Source organism: Scyliorhinus torazame, chromosome 3 (assembly GCF_047496885.1).
Source record: "Scyliorhinus torazame isolate Kashiwa2021f chromosome 3, sScyTor2.1, whole genome shotgun sequence".
Taxonomy (NCBI): domain Eukaryota; kingdom Metazoa; phylum Chordata; class Chondrichthyes; order Carcharhiniformes; family Scyliorhinidae; genus Scyliorhinus; species Scyliorhinus torazame.
In genome coordinates, this window is record NC_092709.1 from 12,501,049 (window position 1) to 12,516,886 (window position 15,838).

The 15,838-nt window shown below is 49.0% G+C and overlaps 1 protein-coding gene across 6 annotated transcripts in view; it reads left to right on the top strand.

Moving 5' to 3' along the window:
- LOC140408299 (netrin receptor UNC5C-like) overlaps positions 1-15,838 on the top strand; it is a 452,196-nt gene that overhangs the window by 302,833 nt on the left and 133,525 nt on the right. For all 6 annotated transcript variants that reach the window (XM_072495295.1, XM_072495296.1, XM_072495297.1 and 3 more), the window contains exon 3: positions 10,735-10,878. In XM_072495295.1, coding sequence (XP_072351396.1) covers positions 10,735-10,878 — 144 coding nt within the window. The remainder of the gene's footprint in view (positions 1-10,734; positions 10,879-15,838) is intronic.

Here is a 15,838-nt window from a genome sequence, read left to right on the forward strand (position 1 = left end):
TTTATAAACACTAATTTCTTAAAGGTACTCTCACATGACACCCTAACTTTCTGTGGCGAGTTTAGTCAGTGATTAACGCACATATGCATCAACTTCTTGAAACTCATGGGGGGGGGGAGGTGCCATTTTAGTGGCTATTGGCGGAGTGGCGCAAATCACCCAGAAAACCTGTGGTCATTCACATATTTTCCTTATGACAAATTGTTGGGTTATTTAGACATGTCACTGAGCACCATTTAAACCCAGTGTTATTTTGTCACAAACTGCACCAATATTACAGTCAGTTCTGCCGCCCGTCTGCATATTGCGCTTATGAATATGTTATGAGGGTGGCACGGTGGCGCAGTGGTTAGCATTGCTGCCTCACGGCGCCGAGGACCCAGGTTCGATCCTGGCCCCGGGTCGCTGTCCGTGTGGAGTTTGCACATTCTCCCCGTCTCTGCGCAGGTCTCATCCCCACAACCCAAAGGTGTGCAGGGTAGGTGGATTGGCCACGCTAAATTGCCCCTTATTTGGAAAAAATAATTGGGGACTCTAAATTTACTTTTAAAATATGTACACATTATGAACAGTGTGAGGCAGCTAAGAGGGAGTTAAAAACTTTTGTCGCAACCTTGAGATTCAACTGCTCTATAAACCAATTGAGCCGCACTCTTACGCGTTGAGACATCAGATGAACACAGCTATTATGCTGGTGCCTTTGAGAATTGTGCTGCCAAGCTGTCCATTATCCCGAATATCACACCACACATAATCTGACATTCTTTTGATTATATTGTTCTGCTGTGGAAGTCTGAATATTTCAAATCAAACACTGTGCTGCTGGAATCTTTGTCTCCCTGAGAATCGCTTCACTATTTTCTCAGCTTGTTGACCCTAACAGCTGCTCCGGAGGAGTTCTGAGTAATTCACTGGTGTGTCTGCGAGGGGATAGTGGGAGTGGAGTGCCAGAGCAGGTTTAAGGAATTGAAGTTTTCACAGCTGGCCACATCTCACCTCCACTGCTTCTCCTGGGCCCATTGCGTATGATGTACAAAGTGCAGTTCATCTCAGTACAGTTCATTGCTCGAGGAGCTGCCGATTTTCGTTTCAATGCCACCAACGAAGGTGACGGTGAGACAAGAATTTTTACTTCCAGAGCTCACAAAGCCATGACAAAAACATCCCAAAGTGCTCCAGTGGAGCCTTACAAAGCAAAGTTAGACACTGAACCACACAAGACGATATGAGCTGGCCAGAAGCTTGAGGCTGATTTTTAAGGAGTGTCTTCACAGAATCACATCGAATGACAGAATTTACAGTGCAGAAGGAGGCGATTCGGCCCATTGAGTCTGCACCGGCCCTTGGAAAGAGCACCCTACCTAAGCCCAGGTCTCCACCCGATCCCCATAACCCAGTAACCCCACCTATCCTTTTTTGGACAATAAGGGCAATTTATCACAGCCAATCCACCTAACCCGCACATCATTGGACTGTGGGAGGAAACCGGAGCACCCGGAGGAAACCCACGCAGACACGGGGAGAACGCGTAGACTCCGCACAGACAGTGACCCAAGCCGGGAATTGAACCTGGGACCCTGGGGCTGTGACGCAACTGTGCTAACCACTGTGCTACCGTGCCGCCCCCACTGTGCTACCGCGCTGCTACAACGGAAGAGAGGGAGGTAGCGAGGCAGAGCGGTTTAAGGAATGAATTCTCAAGATCAAAGTTCAGACAGCTAAAGGGACTGCCAACGATGGAAGAGCAGTTAAAATTGTGGATGCGTCGGGGGTGAGAATTGGATATGTGCAGATATCCCAGAGGGTTATGGGGCTGGAGAAGGTAATAGAGAGAGGGAATGGTGATCGGAAGGGATTAGAAAGCAATGGGAATGTTTAAATCAAGGTGTTGCTTGACTGGAAGCCAGTGTAGGTCAGAGAGCACAGGATGATAGGTGACCAGGACTGGATGTGAGTGAGGACACAATCAGCAGAATTTTAACTGACTTAAATTTCTGGAGTAGAATGTGGGAAGCCAGACAGGAATGCATTGGATTAGTTAAGTACAAAAGCAGCAAAGGCACTTCTAAGGTTTCCAGTCACAGATAAACTGAGGCAGAGGTGAAGTCAGGTGATTGCACCGAGGTAAAAATAGGCGATCCTCGTGACGGTGCAGATATGTGATCAGAAGGTCACCTTGAGGTCGAATGTGATAGCAAGGCAGCAAACAGTCTGATTAACGGAGTTAGTAGCTGATGAATGAGATTTGGAGCAAAGACCGAAGACAATGGGCGGGATTCTCCGTTCTTCGCCACTGCGATCGGGAATTCCAATCGGGCGGTGAGTGCAGCGTCAGACGGAAAATAGGATTGGTGCCGGACGGCACACCCGTCCACTGGCTCTCCTCCTGCGCCACCGCTCGTAGTGGGCTACCCGCCCCACGCCAGCAGGAACATGGAAAGTGCTGATTTGCATTCATCAACATGCAATTAATGGGCTGAAAGCCTGATTCCTCCGATCTCCAACCCCCCCCCCCCCGCACCCCCACCCACTGTGTGTTTCTCCAGACCCAGGAGTCACTGGGGTCATCCCATTGCTAATGCACCCGTCTGCTGCTACCAGGCTGCAGACAGGGGTTCCCTAAGGATCCGGGGGGTGTTGGGCGGGTGAGGGGTGTGGGTGAGGGTTTGACCCTGGACCCTCTCCCAGGATAGAGGCCCTGTGTCTGGACTGACCCTTCCAGCCCTGGATGACCTGAAGATCACCCTTGGCATGGTCAACAGCATCTGCCTGGCCTGACTTCAGGGCTTCCTCACTTTGAACTGCTCTGCGTTGACATGCTGATGAGCAGTTCAGGCTGTTCAGTGGAGAATCAATGCAGGAACACATTTCCTTTCCTAATATCTGCTCTCTCGCCCCTGTTCATCCAATTTCACAGAGCAGTACCTTTCACTAGCCTGTGATTGACAGCTTAATGTTTCAGATGCAGCTGCTGGGGGATTTTTTATTTATCTTTCCCTTCACGCTTGAATGCATCTCAAGTACCCTCCATTGATCCTAACCACAGTGTTTATAAATGCTCCTCTTATGATTGACAGCTCCTGACCACTTCAATACTGCTGAGTGCTTTCTGCAGTTAGAAAAGAGGAAATGAAACCATTTAAGCTGCATCAATTCTTCACTGTGGGGGAGGGTTCTCGATCAAGCCCTCACCCACAGCCTGAACCCATCCAACCCACAAACCCTTGGTGAACCCCCCTCTGTAGCCTGGCAGCAGCAGAGGGGCACATTAGTAATAAAATTACCCCCTTGACCCCTCTCCAGGGACATCGTGCCAGGCGAGGGTGTCACTGCCAGGGTGTCAGTGCCATGGTGCCAGGGGACAGTGAAGTGAACCATTGACAATGCCAAGGGGTGGGGACTGAAGGCTGGTAGATGCAGGGTGGTGGCTGAAGAGGGGGGGGCTGTGGGGAAGTAATTGAAGGAGGTGGCAGGTGGGGTTGCTGAAAGAGGGGCTGAAGGGGGGGTTGGAGCGGTCGTGGGGGGTGTGAGATCACCCTCATGCGTGATTGTGTGGGGGGACGGGTACCCGTTATTCTCATGTTGGCGGGGTGGGGGGGGTGCGGGAGGTGCTGCTCCTATTTGAGGAGTTGGGATGCTCCTTTGTCAGCGGGGGGGGAGGGGGTCAACATTTGCGCTTAAAGGGGGAGCGGGGCCTGCTGCTGGACTTTGGGATCGGGGAACCCATTCCGCAGGCGGGCCGGGCCGAAGAAATCAGAATGGAAATCTGACACACTTGCCGCTGTGCAAACATTTGCCTGCCAAAGGACCGTGACTCTCACCTGGGCACCACTCCGAGCTCCAGCAGAGACCAGTCCCGATCCTCCGCTAGCGGAACATAGGGCTGGATTCTCCAATTTGGAGACTATGTCCCCACGCTATTTTGTTGGGGGCTTGCGTGTCGTCAGTGTAGAGCACCCGGCTCGAGCTGCTGATATGCCCTGGAGAATTGTCGTGTCCGTGGCATGCTTGCGCGCGGCGGTGGTCTGCAGTGGCCGCGCAGTGCTTCATGGCGGATGCCGCTCACGAACCCGGCCCATGAAAAAGACCCCCCTTCGTCTGGCTCGCGCGCCCCGGACCGTCCCATCACAGTGCCTTCAGCCCCGAATATGTCTACCTCTGTCCGCGGATCTGCCCTGCCCCAACTGTGGCAGCGCTGGACCTGTGTCCGCAGCCGCCACATCGAGTTGCCAAAGGGCGAGACCACATGTGATCCACGCCGTCAGGAACTCGGCCGGTCGGGGGCGGATCAATGCAAGGCGGGCCTCAGCCAATGGACGAGGCCGTGGATACAGCATGCGGCGTACTCTGGGAGTATGCCACTTTGCAAGGGGCGGAGCATCACGAAAGCGGCTCCAACCCCTATTTCGGCAACTTTGGAGATTCTCCGCCCCGTCGCCGAACGCGATTTTGGCGTTGGGGATTGGAGAATCCAGCCCATGGACTCTGGAGCGGAGTATTCTGGCCAATGCCATCAGTCTTACCTGTATTGAATGAGAGGAAATTTCTGCTCAAGCAGTAATAGATACCATGAAGGTTGTAACGAGTGCAGACAAAATAAATGCAGCCAGTGAAGGACTCCGAAAACATTGTCACTGTCATGAACCACCATGAGATGTTAATCGACTCAAATTGCCCTGAGAAGGTTCCCTTGGACCTCTGAAGCCCATGTGGTGATGGTGCTCTCATAATGGCGTTAGGTAGAGCTTTGATTTTTCAACCGAGTGGTTTAAATGCCACTGCAGAGGTAACTATGTCCACCACATAGTCACAAGTGGGCTAACCTAGGTCCAGAAGGCAAGTTCCTTTCCCAGGAGGGAAACAAGTATATTTTTACAAGCATTTAGCAACTTTTGTGACTCTTTATTCTGGCAATCGCCAAGCAATTAAATGCAATTTCACAACTTTCCTTTCCGTTAAATACTTGATGGGGTGGCGGGGCAAGGGTTGGTTTGGGGGAGGCAGAAAGGGGGTCGGGGGGGGGGGGCGGGTGTGATGGTAAGTGAGCAAGCGAGTGTTGGTACATTCTAGAACAGCGTTGCTGAGGACCACGCAGATCTTGTTGAATACATTCTGTTCTGTGAAGGAATGATACAGAATGTACAGGACACAGGGGCTTTTCACAGTAACTTCATTTGAAGCCTGCTTGTGACAATAAGCGATTTTCATTTCATTTCATTCAAGTTGACTATTGGGCCCAACGGAACTGTGCCTAACATGAGTCTCCTACTGTCCCTCTTCATCTAATCCGATCAGCATTTATCCTTCTATTCTTTCCTGCCTGTGCCCAGATCCCCCGTAAATATGTGCATGCTCATCGACTCAATTCAATTGCGGGTTCCACATTTTAATAATTTGCTGAGTAAAGTTTCTCCTGAATTCCCTCCTGGATTCTTCAGTGAAAATCAGATATTTATGGTCCCATGCCCCCTCTTCGTAGCCTTCAGATGAAAGCTCTAAGCGTAGAACTGAAGGAAAAAGAAAAAAAGCAAGGAGCGTGATTTGGAGACAGATACACTTATTGGTCACTTCAACGGGCTGCCGTGTTTGCAAAGCCCCCCCCCCCACCGGGCATCTGCGGGAGTGACAGGTTACTTTCAACACACGGGGCAGTCTAACCTCAGGAGCATGGAGTGACAGAGGCCAGACTGACAACATAGTCTGAATGGAGCCAGTGTTGGTGATTAAAGAGGAAGGGGGAAGAGGGGGAGGGAGGAGGAGGAGGTTATCTTGGTTTTCAAAGGCCAGCAATGAAATCTCTGGCACACAATTGGAAACATTCATATAACAAGCTTCGTTCTGTAATCCCATTCCACTCGCCCGAATTTTAAAACTTGCCCCAAGTCTGGTGACAGTCTTCAGTTGCAACCGAGTTGATAAAAGCCACGTTAGCTGCTAGATGCCAGTCTAATTCCATAATCCCTTGCTAAGCTTCATTTCAGCGTCATCAAACACAAAATACTCTTTACTGTGAATCGTTGATCTGTAATCCGGCAGGTTCTGCACAATCTTCTAGCTTCTTACATATGTAATTTAGTCTTGAGGTGAAATTTTTTCCCAAACACAAACAGACCTCTGGGCGTCAGCATCATCACTGGACGGGCGAATCCTCTGAGGAACTTTCAGTTCAAGAAAAATAAGGTTTAGATCCGATCTTACCTGATAGAATTACCTACACCTCAAGGACTGCAGCGGTTCAAGAACGCAGCTCACCACCACCTTCTGAAGGGCCACGAGGGATGGGCATTAAATGCTGGTCTAACCTGCGACGCCCACATCCCGTAATAGAATTAAATGAGCCTTTCTCACTCCGCAAATGGCTGGGTTCTTGACCTACAAGGCGGAGCGGTGGCGCAGTGGTTAGCACTGCTGCCTCACGGCGCCGAGGACCCGGGTTCGATCGCGGCCCCGGGTCACTGCCCGTGTGGAGTTTGCACATTCTCCCCTTGTCTGCGTGAGTCTCACCCCTACAACCCAAAAAGATGTGCGGTGGGGGGTGGGCGGGGGGGGGGGGGGGGGGGGATTGGCCACGCTAAATTGCCCCTTAATTGGGAAAATAATAATCAAAGAAAGGAACGCTTGACCTGAAAAGGTCATGTTCCATCAATAATTTTAAAATTGAGTTGGGCAAATACTGTCGAATGAGGAACTTGCAGTGTGGCAAAAAACAAGACTCTATGGAACCAATCATGATTGCTCTTTAACAGAGGTAACATGAGCATGATAGATCAGCCAAATAGAACATAGGATCATAGGAAATAAGATCAAGTGTAGGCCATTTGGCTTTAACATTCAACTAGATCATAGCTGATCTTCTACCTCAGACACATCTTCCTGCATTATCCCCATGTCCCTTCATATCTTTAATATCCAGATAGCTATTTGCTCTCTATCTTGAATGTCTCAGCCTGCACAGCTCTATGAGGTAGAAAATTCCAACGATTCGCCGTCCTCTGAGTAAAGATATCCCTCTTCATCTCAACCCTAAATGGCCTCCCCTTCCTCTGAGACTGTGTCCCCTGGTTCTAGACCGCCCCCCACCCGCCTCCCCAGCCAGGGGAAAACATCCTTCTGGCATCTACCACGTCAAAAACAGACCCAGCCTCCTCAATCTCTCCTCATAGGACAGTCGGGCCAGCGTAGGAATCAGTCCATTCAACCTTTGTTGCATTCACTCTATGGCAGGTATCTCCTTTCTTAAGTAAGGAGACCAAAACTGTATGCAAACTCCAGGTGCGATCTCACTAAGACTTTATATAGATGCAGCAAGACAGTTCCACTCCTGTACTCAAATTCTCTTGCAACAAAAGCCATTCATCAGCCACCTCCACACCCCTTACAGGCCCCTCACCTCCAAGACCCCCACCTGTCACCCCCCCTAACCTCCCAGAAGCCCCTATTTACCTGCCCTGCACCCCCACCCCCCACACCCCCACCCTTCATACGCCCTCCCCATTCTCCTTTCATGGACTTAGTCCTCCTCGGGCCCTGACCCATCACAGGGCCACCCTGGCTCCCAGACACCCTTGCACTGCCACCTTGGCACCCTGGCAGTGCTCCCTGGGTATATCCCACCAGGCGTAAAGGCTGCCGGGCGGCTCGCGGGAGGCCTCTCCCGGGATCTACCAGCTGTGTTGCGCTCTCGCTCGAGCACAATACGTCCAGTAGATCGCGCCCCTAATTAGTAAGTGTGAGACTTTCTTGAAATCCTTCTTAACATCCAAATACACCACATTCACTGATTTCCCCTTAACTATTTTGCTGGTTACAACTTCAAAACCTCGAACAGACATGGCAAACATGATTTCATCCTTTATTTTCTTTAATATATTTTTATTCAAATTTTCAATATTTTAACAACAAATAAACACAATCCCAATGCCACCCTCCCAACTAGCCCCCTCCCCCCTCCCCACCCCTTGAAGGCAACCAGATCTCCAAACTGTAAGATAAACAAAACCCATATCTTGTGGCACCCCTCATCTGTCCCTCTCCAAGAATATTTCACCTTCTCCAAATGCTCCTGTATGAGATCCCCCAACAGCTTCGAGGCACTGGAGGGAGAAGCTGAGCTCCACCCCAACAGGACCCACCTGCAAGCAACCAACGAGGCAAAGGCTAAGACACCCGGCTCCGCACCCGTCTGCAACTCCGGCAGGTCTGAAACCCCGAATACGGGGCTGGATTCCCCGCACCCCGACGCCAAAATTGCGTTCGGCGACGGGGCGGAGAATCCATTTTCCCGCACGAAATCGGGACCGGGGCCGATTCCGCTACTCTCCACCCCCGAAAAGTGGCGTACTCGGGGAGTATGCCACACCAAGTATCCTCTGCCTCAGGCCATGGCCTGAGGCCCGCCCCACTATTCTCCGTTGCCGACCGGCTGGATTCCCGATGGCGTGGCTCTAATCTGGTCCTGCAATTCGAGAAGCTCGCCTGGCAGCTGCGGACTCAGTCCGGGGCCGCCACAGTCGGGGGAGGGCCGATCGGAGTGCGGGAGGGGGGGGGGGCCTCATTTGGGACTGGGGGGCTATGTGTGCGGGTGGTCTGGGTCGAGCGAGCGAGCGGCCGATGCGGTGCACTATTTCGGAGGTCCAGGTCTGCGGGCTGAATCAGCCATGGAGCACGGCACGGGGGTGTGGGAGTGGCTGTAGAATGGCTTTTGTTGCAAGAGAATTTGAGTACAGGAGTGAAACTGTCTTGCTGCAACTATATAACGTCTTAGTGAGATCACGGCCTCTGACCCGGAGGTCAGGGGGCCGTATTGGCAGCTGGAGCTGCAAGCTCCACGACGGCTACCTGCTAGCCCACTGCAGGACGGTGAATCTGTGGCCTTTTGACACCAGTTTTCCTGCCGTAAAGACCACAGTTTTCACGACGGCGTGGGGACATAGCTCCAAAAACGGAGGATCCAGCCCATGGTCTCCGGGGATCCGACTCCAAATCCACGTGTGGGACCTCAGACATGGTGCTGAAAAACGCCCCCCAAAATTTCTCCAACTTCGCGCAGGACCAGAACATACGAACATGATTAACTGGGCCCCTCCCACACCGCTCGCAGCTAGATTTCATCCTTTATGATAGATTTTGGCATTTTCCCTACTGCTGAAATCAGACTAACAGGTTTCCCATTTTCTTTCTTCCCTCCTTTCTTAAAGAGTGGGGTTACATTTAGTACCTTCTAATCTACAGGAACCCTTCCAGAATGTAGAGAATTTTGGAAGATGGTCACCAATGCATTCATCTCTACAGCCACCTCCTCCTGGTATGAAGATCATCAGACCCAGGGGGGGTTATCAACTTACAGTCCCATCAATTACTCCAGTACTTTTTTTTTACTAATACTAAATTCTTCCAGTTGCCTATTCCCATTAGTCCCTTGGTTCTTTAGTATTCCTGTGAGTATTTTTGTATCTTCCTCTGTGAAGACATATTTTCTCTGCAATTTTTTATTCCCCATTAAAAAGAACTCGGCCTGTAATGTACCCACATGTGTCTTTGCTAATCTTTTCCTATTTACATACCTATAGACACCTTACCAATCCATTTTTATGGTTAGCATAAGTTTATTCTATTTCTTTATTAGCTCCTTGGTCCTCATTCGCTGAATTCTAAAACGCCTGGGAGACGCCCCCGACCCAATGACCGCCCCCCCCCCCCCCCCCCCCCCCCACGATCCAGTGTCATTCCACCTGGTCCAGGCTTCTTTTGTTTTTTTAAAATAAATTTACAGGACCCAATTCTTTTTTATTACAATTATGGGGCAATTTAGCGTGGCCAATTCACGTACTCTGCACATCTTTTTGGGTTGTGGGGGTGAGACCCACGCAGACACGGGAAGAATGTGCAAACTCCGCTCGGACAGTGACCCGGGGCCGGGATGGAAATCGGGTCCTGGGTGCCGTCGGGCAGCAGTGCTAACCACTGTGCCACCGTGCCATCCCTCGGCTTCTTTCGTAATCTTAAAGTTTCTTCCTTTGATCTAATACCATCTTCAATTTCTCTCGTCAGCAAATGGTCTCCTCCTGCTTTGTGGGCTTCCATAATTTGACATTTCAGAGAACAGAAGCTGAGTTCATGCAATGCCCTCTCAAAATGATGGATTTGGGGATACGAGGGGTTATTAAGTGTTATGGGGAAGGCGGAGTTGAGATACTAGATCTACAATGATCAACCAGGAATGGGGGAGCGGCTTGAAAGGCAGTGCTGAGAGGCCAACTCCTTCCTTCTATTTATTTCTCTTTAGTCTTTCATTGGATCTGGGCATCACTGGCAAGGAATCTGTTCCCCTTTAACTGAATGGCTTGCCAGGCCATTTATGTGGGCAGTTAAGAGTCAGCCACAGTGCTGCATAGGCCAGACCAGGTAAGGACGGCAGATTTCCTCCCCGAAAGGGCGAGTGAACCAGATGCGTTTTTGCAACAGTCGGTGACAGTTTCATGGCCGCCATTACTAGCTTTACATTACAGATTTATGAATTGAATTCAACTTCCACCAGCTTCCGTGGTGGGATTTGAACCCATGTCTCCAGAGCATTAGCCTGGGTCCCTGGATTGCTAGTCGAATGACATTGCCACTGTGTCACCATCTTCTCCTACTATGATGACTCCAGTAATGCGATTGCGTGTTTGGCGTTGTGCCTGATTGCTGCAAGGAATAAATTAACAAGTTGAATTCATATCTTCTGACTGGCAGGCCTCATTGTCAGAGAGGTGAGCATCGAGATTTCCCGTCAACAAGTGGAGGAGCTCTTTGGGCCGGAGGATTACTGGTGCCAGTGTGTTGCTTGGAGCTCTGCCGGGACCACCAAGAGTCACAAGTCCTACGTCCGGATTGCATGTGAGTGTTGGAAAGAACTACTGGAAAAAAACGGCGGTGTTTCATTGTTCCTGTAGCGCTGTTTTCGCAAGTGGCTCAGCAATAGTAAATGAGAGGGAGCAACAGAGCTCCGGCAATATCGTGAGTGCGCCACCAAAAAAGCTGTCAGTCTGAAATAAATGATTAATTTTGTTCTTGCATGATTATGCCGTCAGCGCAGAATTTCATCTGTCAGAATTCAGTCATGTGCAGCTCACTATGCTTCCGTCCTTTCATTTTAATTAACAACGACGTTCATTTACATCGCACCTTTAACAGTGCAAAACGTCCCAAGGCATTTTACAGAAACTTCCCTGAACAAATATTGGCAACCATCCCATGGGCGCACGGCTGGATAGAACTGCTGCCTCACAGCACCAGGGACCCGAGTTCAATTCCGGATTTGGGTGACTGTGTGGAGTTTGCACGTTCTCCCCGTGTCTGCGTTGGTTTACCCCGGGTGCTCCGGCTTCCTCCCAACATCCAAAGATGTGCGGGTTAGGTGGATTGGCCGCGCTAAATTGCTTCTTATTGTCCAAACATGTGTGGTTGTAGGTTAGGTGCGGTTACGGGGATAGGGTGGGGGGATTGGGCCCAGGAAGGGTGCTATTTCAGAAGGTCAGTGCAGACTCGATGGGCCAAATGGCCTCCTTCTGCACTGTCGGGATTCTATGATCCACGTAAAGAGATATTGGAGCAGATGGCTAAAAGCTTGGCCCAAGAGGTCGGTTTTAAGGAGGAGTAAGAGTTATAGAGATGGAAAGGGGAGAGCCCAGAGCTTGGGAACCAATCAACTGAAGGCACAGCCACCAATGGTGGAGCAATTAAGTTTGAGGATGCTCAAGTCCAGAATTGGAGGAGCTCAGATATCTCGGAGGGATTTAGAATTGGAGCAGATTTCAGAAGGAATGAGGCCCTTTACACCCTTGGAAACCAGGCCGAGAATTTTAACACTGGGGCATTGCCAGAACAAGGGTGCAAGACTGGAGTGCTTTGCACATCATCTGGGATGCCAAGGGCGGCCCTCGATAACATTTCTGCTGAATCAGCCCTTAAATATACTTCTAGGAACAAGGAAATCTGTGTGGAATTGCTACTTGGGTGGCATTGCCGAGCATTCTTATTTGGGATCTGCGGGAAACATGGTGTCCGTCACAGCTGTGACTCTTTAATTTTTCTTAATTGGCTTGTTTAGATTTACTGTTGATTGGGAGCTCTGCGGTTGCTAGGCAGAGACAATCAACACTTTTGTGTTCCAACAGGATGAAAGTAATGCTGTGAAAATCATATCCCACGCGCATTATCGCACCCACAACAATGCTGCTTCAAACATGAGGACATTCCATCTCAGTGGGATTCAGTTTTGACAGACAGCTTTTGGAGGTCTCGAGCAGCAGCTAGTAAGAGTTGCCATTCTCTCTCATTTCACCATAAAGGACCACTCAGTTGTGGATGGCTGAACCCCCTGAACTCTGGTGTTGCTACACTCCCTGGGGGGGGGGAGGGGAGGGGGGGGTTTGTGTACAGTGATGACGACTGGATGTGGGATGAGCTGAGTTCAGGATCTGACACCGGTTGAAATGTATGTAAATGCAAGCCACATCTAAAGATGTAAAAGCAATAGGTTTGTTTTGGTGGGTGATTTAAACTTCCCCAATAGTGACTGGAACTCACTTAGTGCTTTGGTGCTAGGGGCTTGGATGGGGCAGAATTTGTAAATAGCATCCAGGAGGGTTTCTTGAAACAATATGTAAATAGTCCAACTAGGGAAGGGCCGTACTGGATCTGGTATTGGGAAATTAGCCCGGGCAGGTGGTCAGCATTTCAGTAGGGGAGCAATTCGGGAACAGTGACCATAATTCAGTAAGTTTTAAGATACTCATGGATAAGGTTAAGAGTATTCCATGGGTGAAGATGCTAAATTGGGGGAAGGCTAATTACAACAATATTAGGCAGGAACTGAAGAGCCTAGATTGGGGACGGATGTTTGAGTGTAAATCAACATCTGGCATGTGGGAGTCTTTCAAACATCAATGGATTAGAATTCAGGACCGGCATGTTCCTGTGAGGATGAAAGGTAAGTATGGCAAGTTTCGGGAACCTTGGATATTGAGGGATATTGTAGGCCTAGTCAAAAAGAAAAAGGAAGCATTCATAAGGTTTAGAAGGCTGAGAACAGATGAAGCTCTTGAAGAATATAAAGAAAGTAGGAATGAACTTAAGCTAGGAGTCAGGAGGGCAAAAAGGGGTCATGAAAAATCCTTGGCAAAGAGGATTAAGAAGAATCCAAAGGCATTTTATACGTATATAAAGAGCAAGAGGATAACCCGGGAAAGGGTTAGCCCACTCAAGGCCAGAGGTGGGAATCCATGCGTGGAGCCAGAGGAAATGGGCGAGGTACTAAATGAGCATTTTGCATCAGTTTCACCAAATAGGACTTGGAGGATGAAGAGTCTAGGGAAGGGTGTGTAGATATTCTGGGTCATGTCGATATTAAAATGGTGGTGCTGGGCATCTTAAAAAGCATTAAGGTAGATAAGTCTGTAGGGCATGGTGGGACCTATCCCAGAATACTGAGGGAGGCAAGGGAGGAAATTGCTGGGGCCTTGACAGAAATCTTTGGATCCTCATTGGCTACAGGTGAGGTCCCAGAGGACTGGAGAATAGCCAATGTTGTTCTTTTGATTAAGAAGGGTAGTGGAGATAATCCAGGAAATTATAGGTCGGTGAGTCTTGTACCAGTGGTAGGGAAACTATTGGAGAAGACATTTTAGGAAAGGATTTACTCTCATTTGGAAACAAATTGACTTATTAGCGATAGGCAACATGGCTTTGTGAAGGGGAGGTTGTGTCTCACTAACGTGATCAAATTTTTTGAGGAAGTGTCGAAGATGATTAATGAAGGTAGGGCAGTGGATGTTATCTATATGGACTTTAGTAAGGCCTTTGACAAGTTCCCTCATGGGAGACTGGTACAAAAGGTGAAGTCACATGGCATCAGATGTGAGCTGGCATGATGGGTACAGAACTGGCTTGGTCATAGAAGACAGAAGGTAGTGGTGGAAGCTGCTCTTTTGAATGGAAGGCTGTGACGAGTGGTGTTCCACAGGGATCAGTGCTGGGACTTAATAAGAACATAAGAACTAGAAGCAAGAGTAGGCCATCTGGCCCCTCGAGCCTGCTCCGCCATTCAATGAGATCATGGCTGATCTTTTGTGGACTCAGCTCCGGTTTCCCGCCCAAACATCAGAACCCTTTATTCCTTTATTCTTCAAAATCCTATCCATCTTTATCTTGATCTTCTGTTGTACGTGGTATATAAATGATTTAGAGGAAAATGTAGCTGGTCTGATTCGTAGGTTTGCGGACGACACAAATATTGGCGGAGTTGCAGATAGTGAAGAGGGTTGTCAGAGGATACAGCAGGATATAGATCGCTTGGAGACTTAGGCGGAGAAATGGAATATGGAGTTTAATCTGGACAAATGTGAGGTAATACAATTTGGAAAGTCTAATACAGGTGGGAAGTATGTGGTAAACGGCAGAACCCGTAGGAGTATTGACAGGCAGAGAGATCTGGGAGTAGAAGTCCACAGATCACTGAAAGTGGCAATGCAGGTAGTCAAGAAGGCATTATGGCATGCTTGCCTTCATCAGCCGGGGCATTGAGTATAAAAATTTGCAAGTCATGCGGCCACATTTGAAATATTGCGTACAATTCTGGTTGCCACACTACCAGAAGGATGTGGAGGCTTTGGAGAGGGTGCAGAAGTTGCCTGGTCTGGAGGGTATTAGTTATGAGGACAGGTTGGACAACCTCGGATTGTTTTTACTGGAATGATAGAGGTTGAGTGGCGACCTGATAAAGGTTTACAAAATTATGGGTGGCATAGACAGAAAGGAGAGTCAGTTGCTTTTTCCCAGGGTGGAAAAGTAAACTACGAGAGGACATAGGTTTAAGGTGCAAGGGGGAAAGTTTAGAGGAGATGTGCGAGGCAAGTGTTTTACACAGAGGCTGGTGAGTGCCTGGAACGTGCTGCCGGAGGAGGTGGTGGAAGCAGATACGATGGCAACATTTAAGAGGCATCTTGACAAATACATGCATAGGATGGGAAAGAGAGACCCGGGAAGTGCAGAAGATTAGTTTCGACAGGCATCATGATCAGCGCAGGCTTGAGGGCGGAAGGGCCTGTTCCTGTGCTGTATTGTTCTCTGCTCCTTGTTATTTTTTCTAATGTCTCTGACACTACAGCACTGTCTCAGTACATCACTGGGAATGGCAGCAAAGTGCGGTGCTCAACTCACTGGAGTAGGACTTAAGCTGATCATTTTCTGTCTCAAAAGTAGGTACTACCTACCCACAGAACTACAGCTGACATCAATTAGGCCCATACCTGGAACTTAAATAGGTATGCATCGATGACTAGTCTTAATGATAACCATAGTATGGCAGGAAGGGGCAGAGCGTACAACCTTAAGAGTGCACCACCAGCAAGGCAAAGGCAGGATATTTTACAACACCATCACCCCCTCACCCCTCGGACCCGTGTTATTTTTCCGAGGGTCCAGCCAATTATACCTTTGTTCTTCTTTGATTATGCCGACCGTGTATTTGGCTGTCTCCCCCAGACATTAAAATATTTGTACCTCATTGATCCTAGACATTAAAATATGTGTACCTCATTGATCTTCCCAATTGTCTATGTAACCTGTTTCTATTCATAAGCCATTCTCATCTAAGCTGCCTTGTAAACACATTACTGGGAGAGATGCAATCCAATGGGGCTATTTGAATACGGTCTACTGCTGTCTCTAGGCAGATATTCCAACCATTGCTGAATATATCACATCTATAATGTTTTGTTCATTTTACTGCTATTGCTAGTAAACGTTTTACTTTTAAAATAAATTTAGAATACCCAATTAATTTTTTCCAATTAAG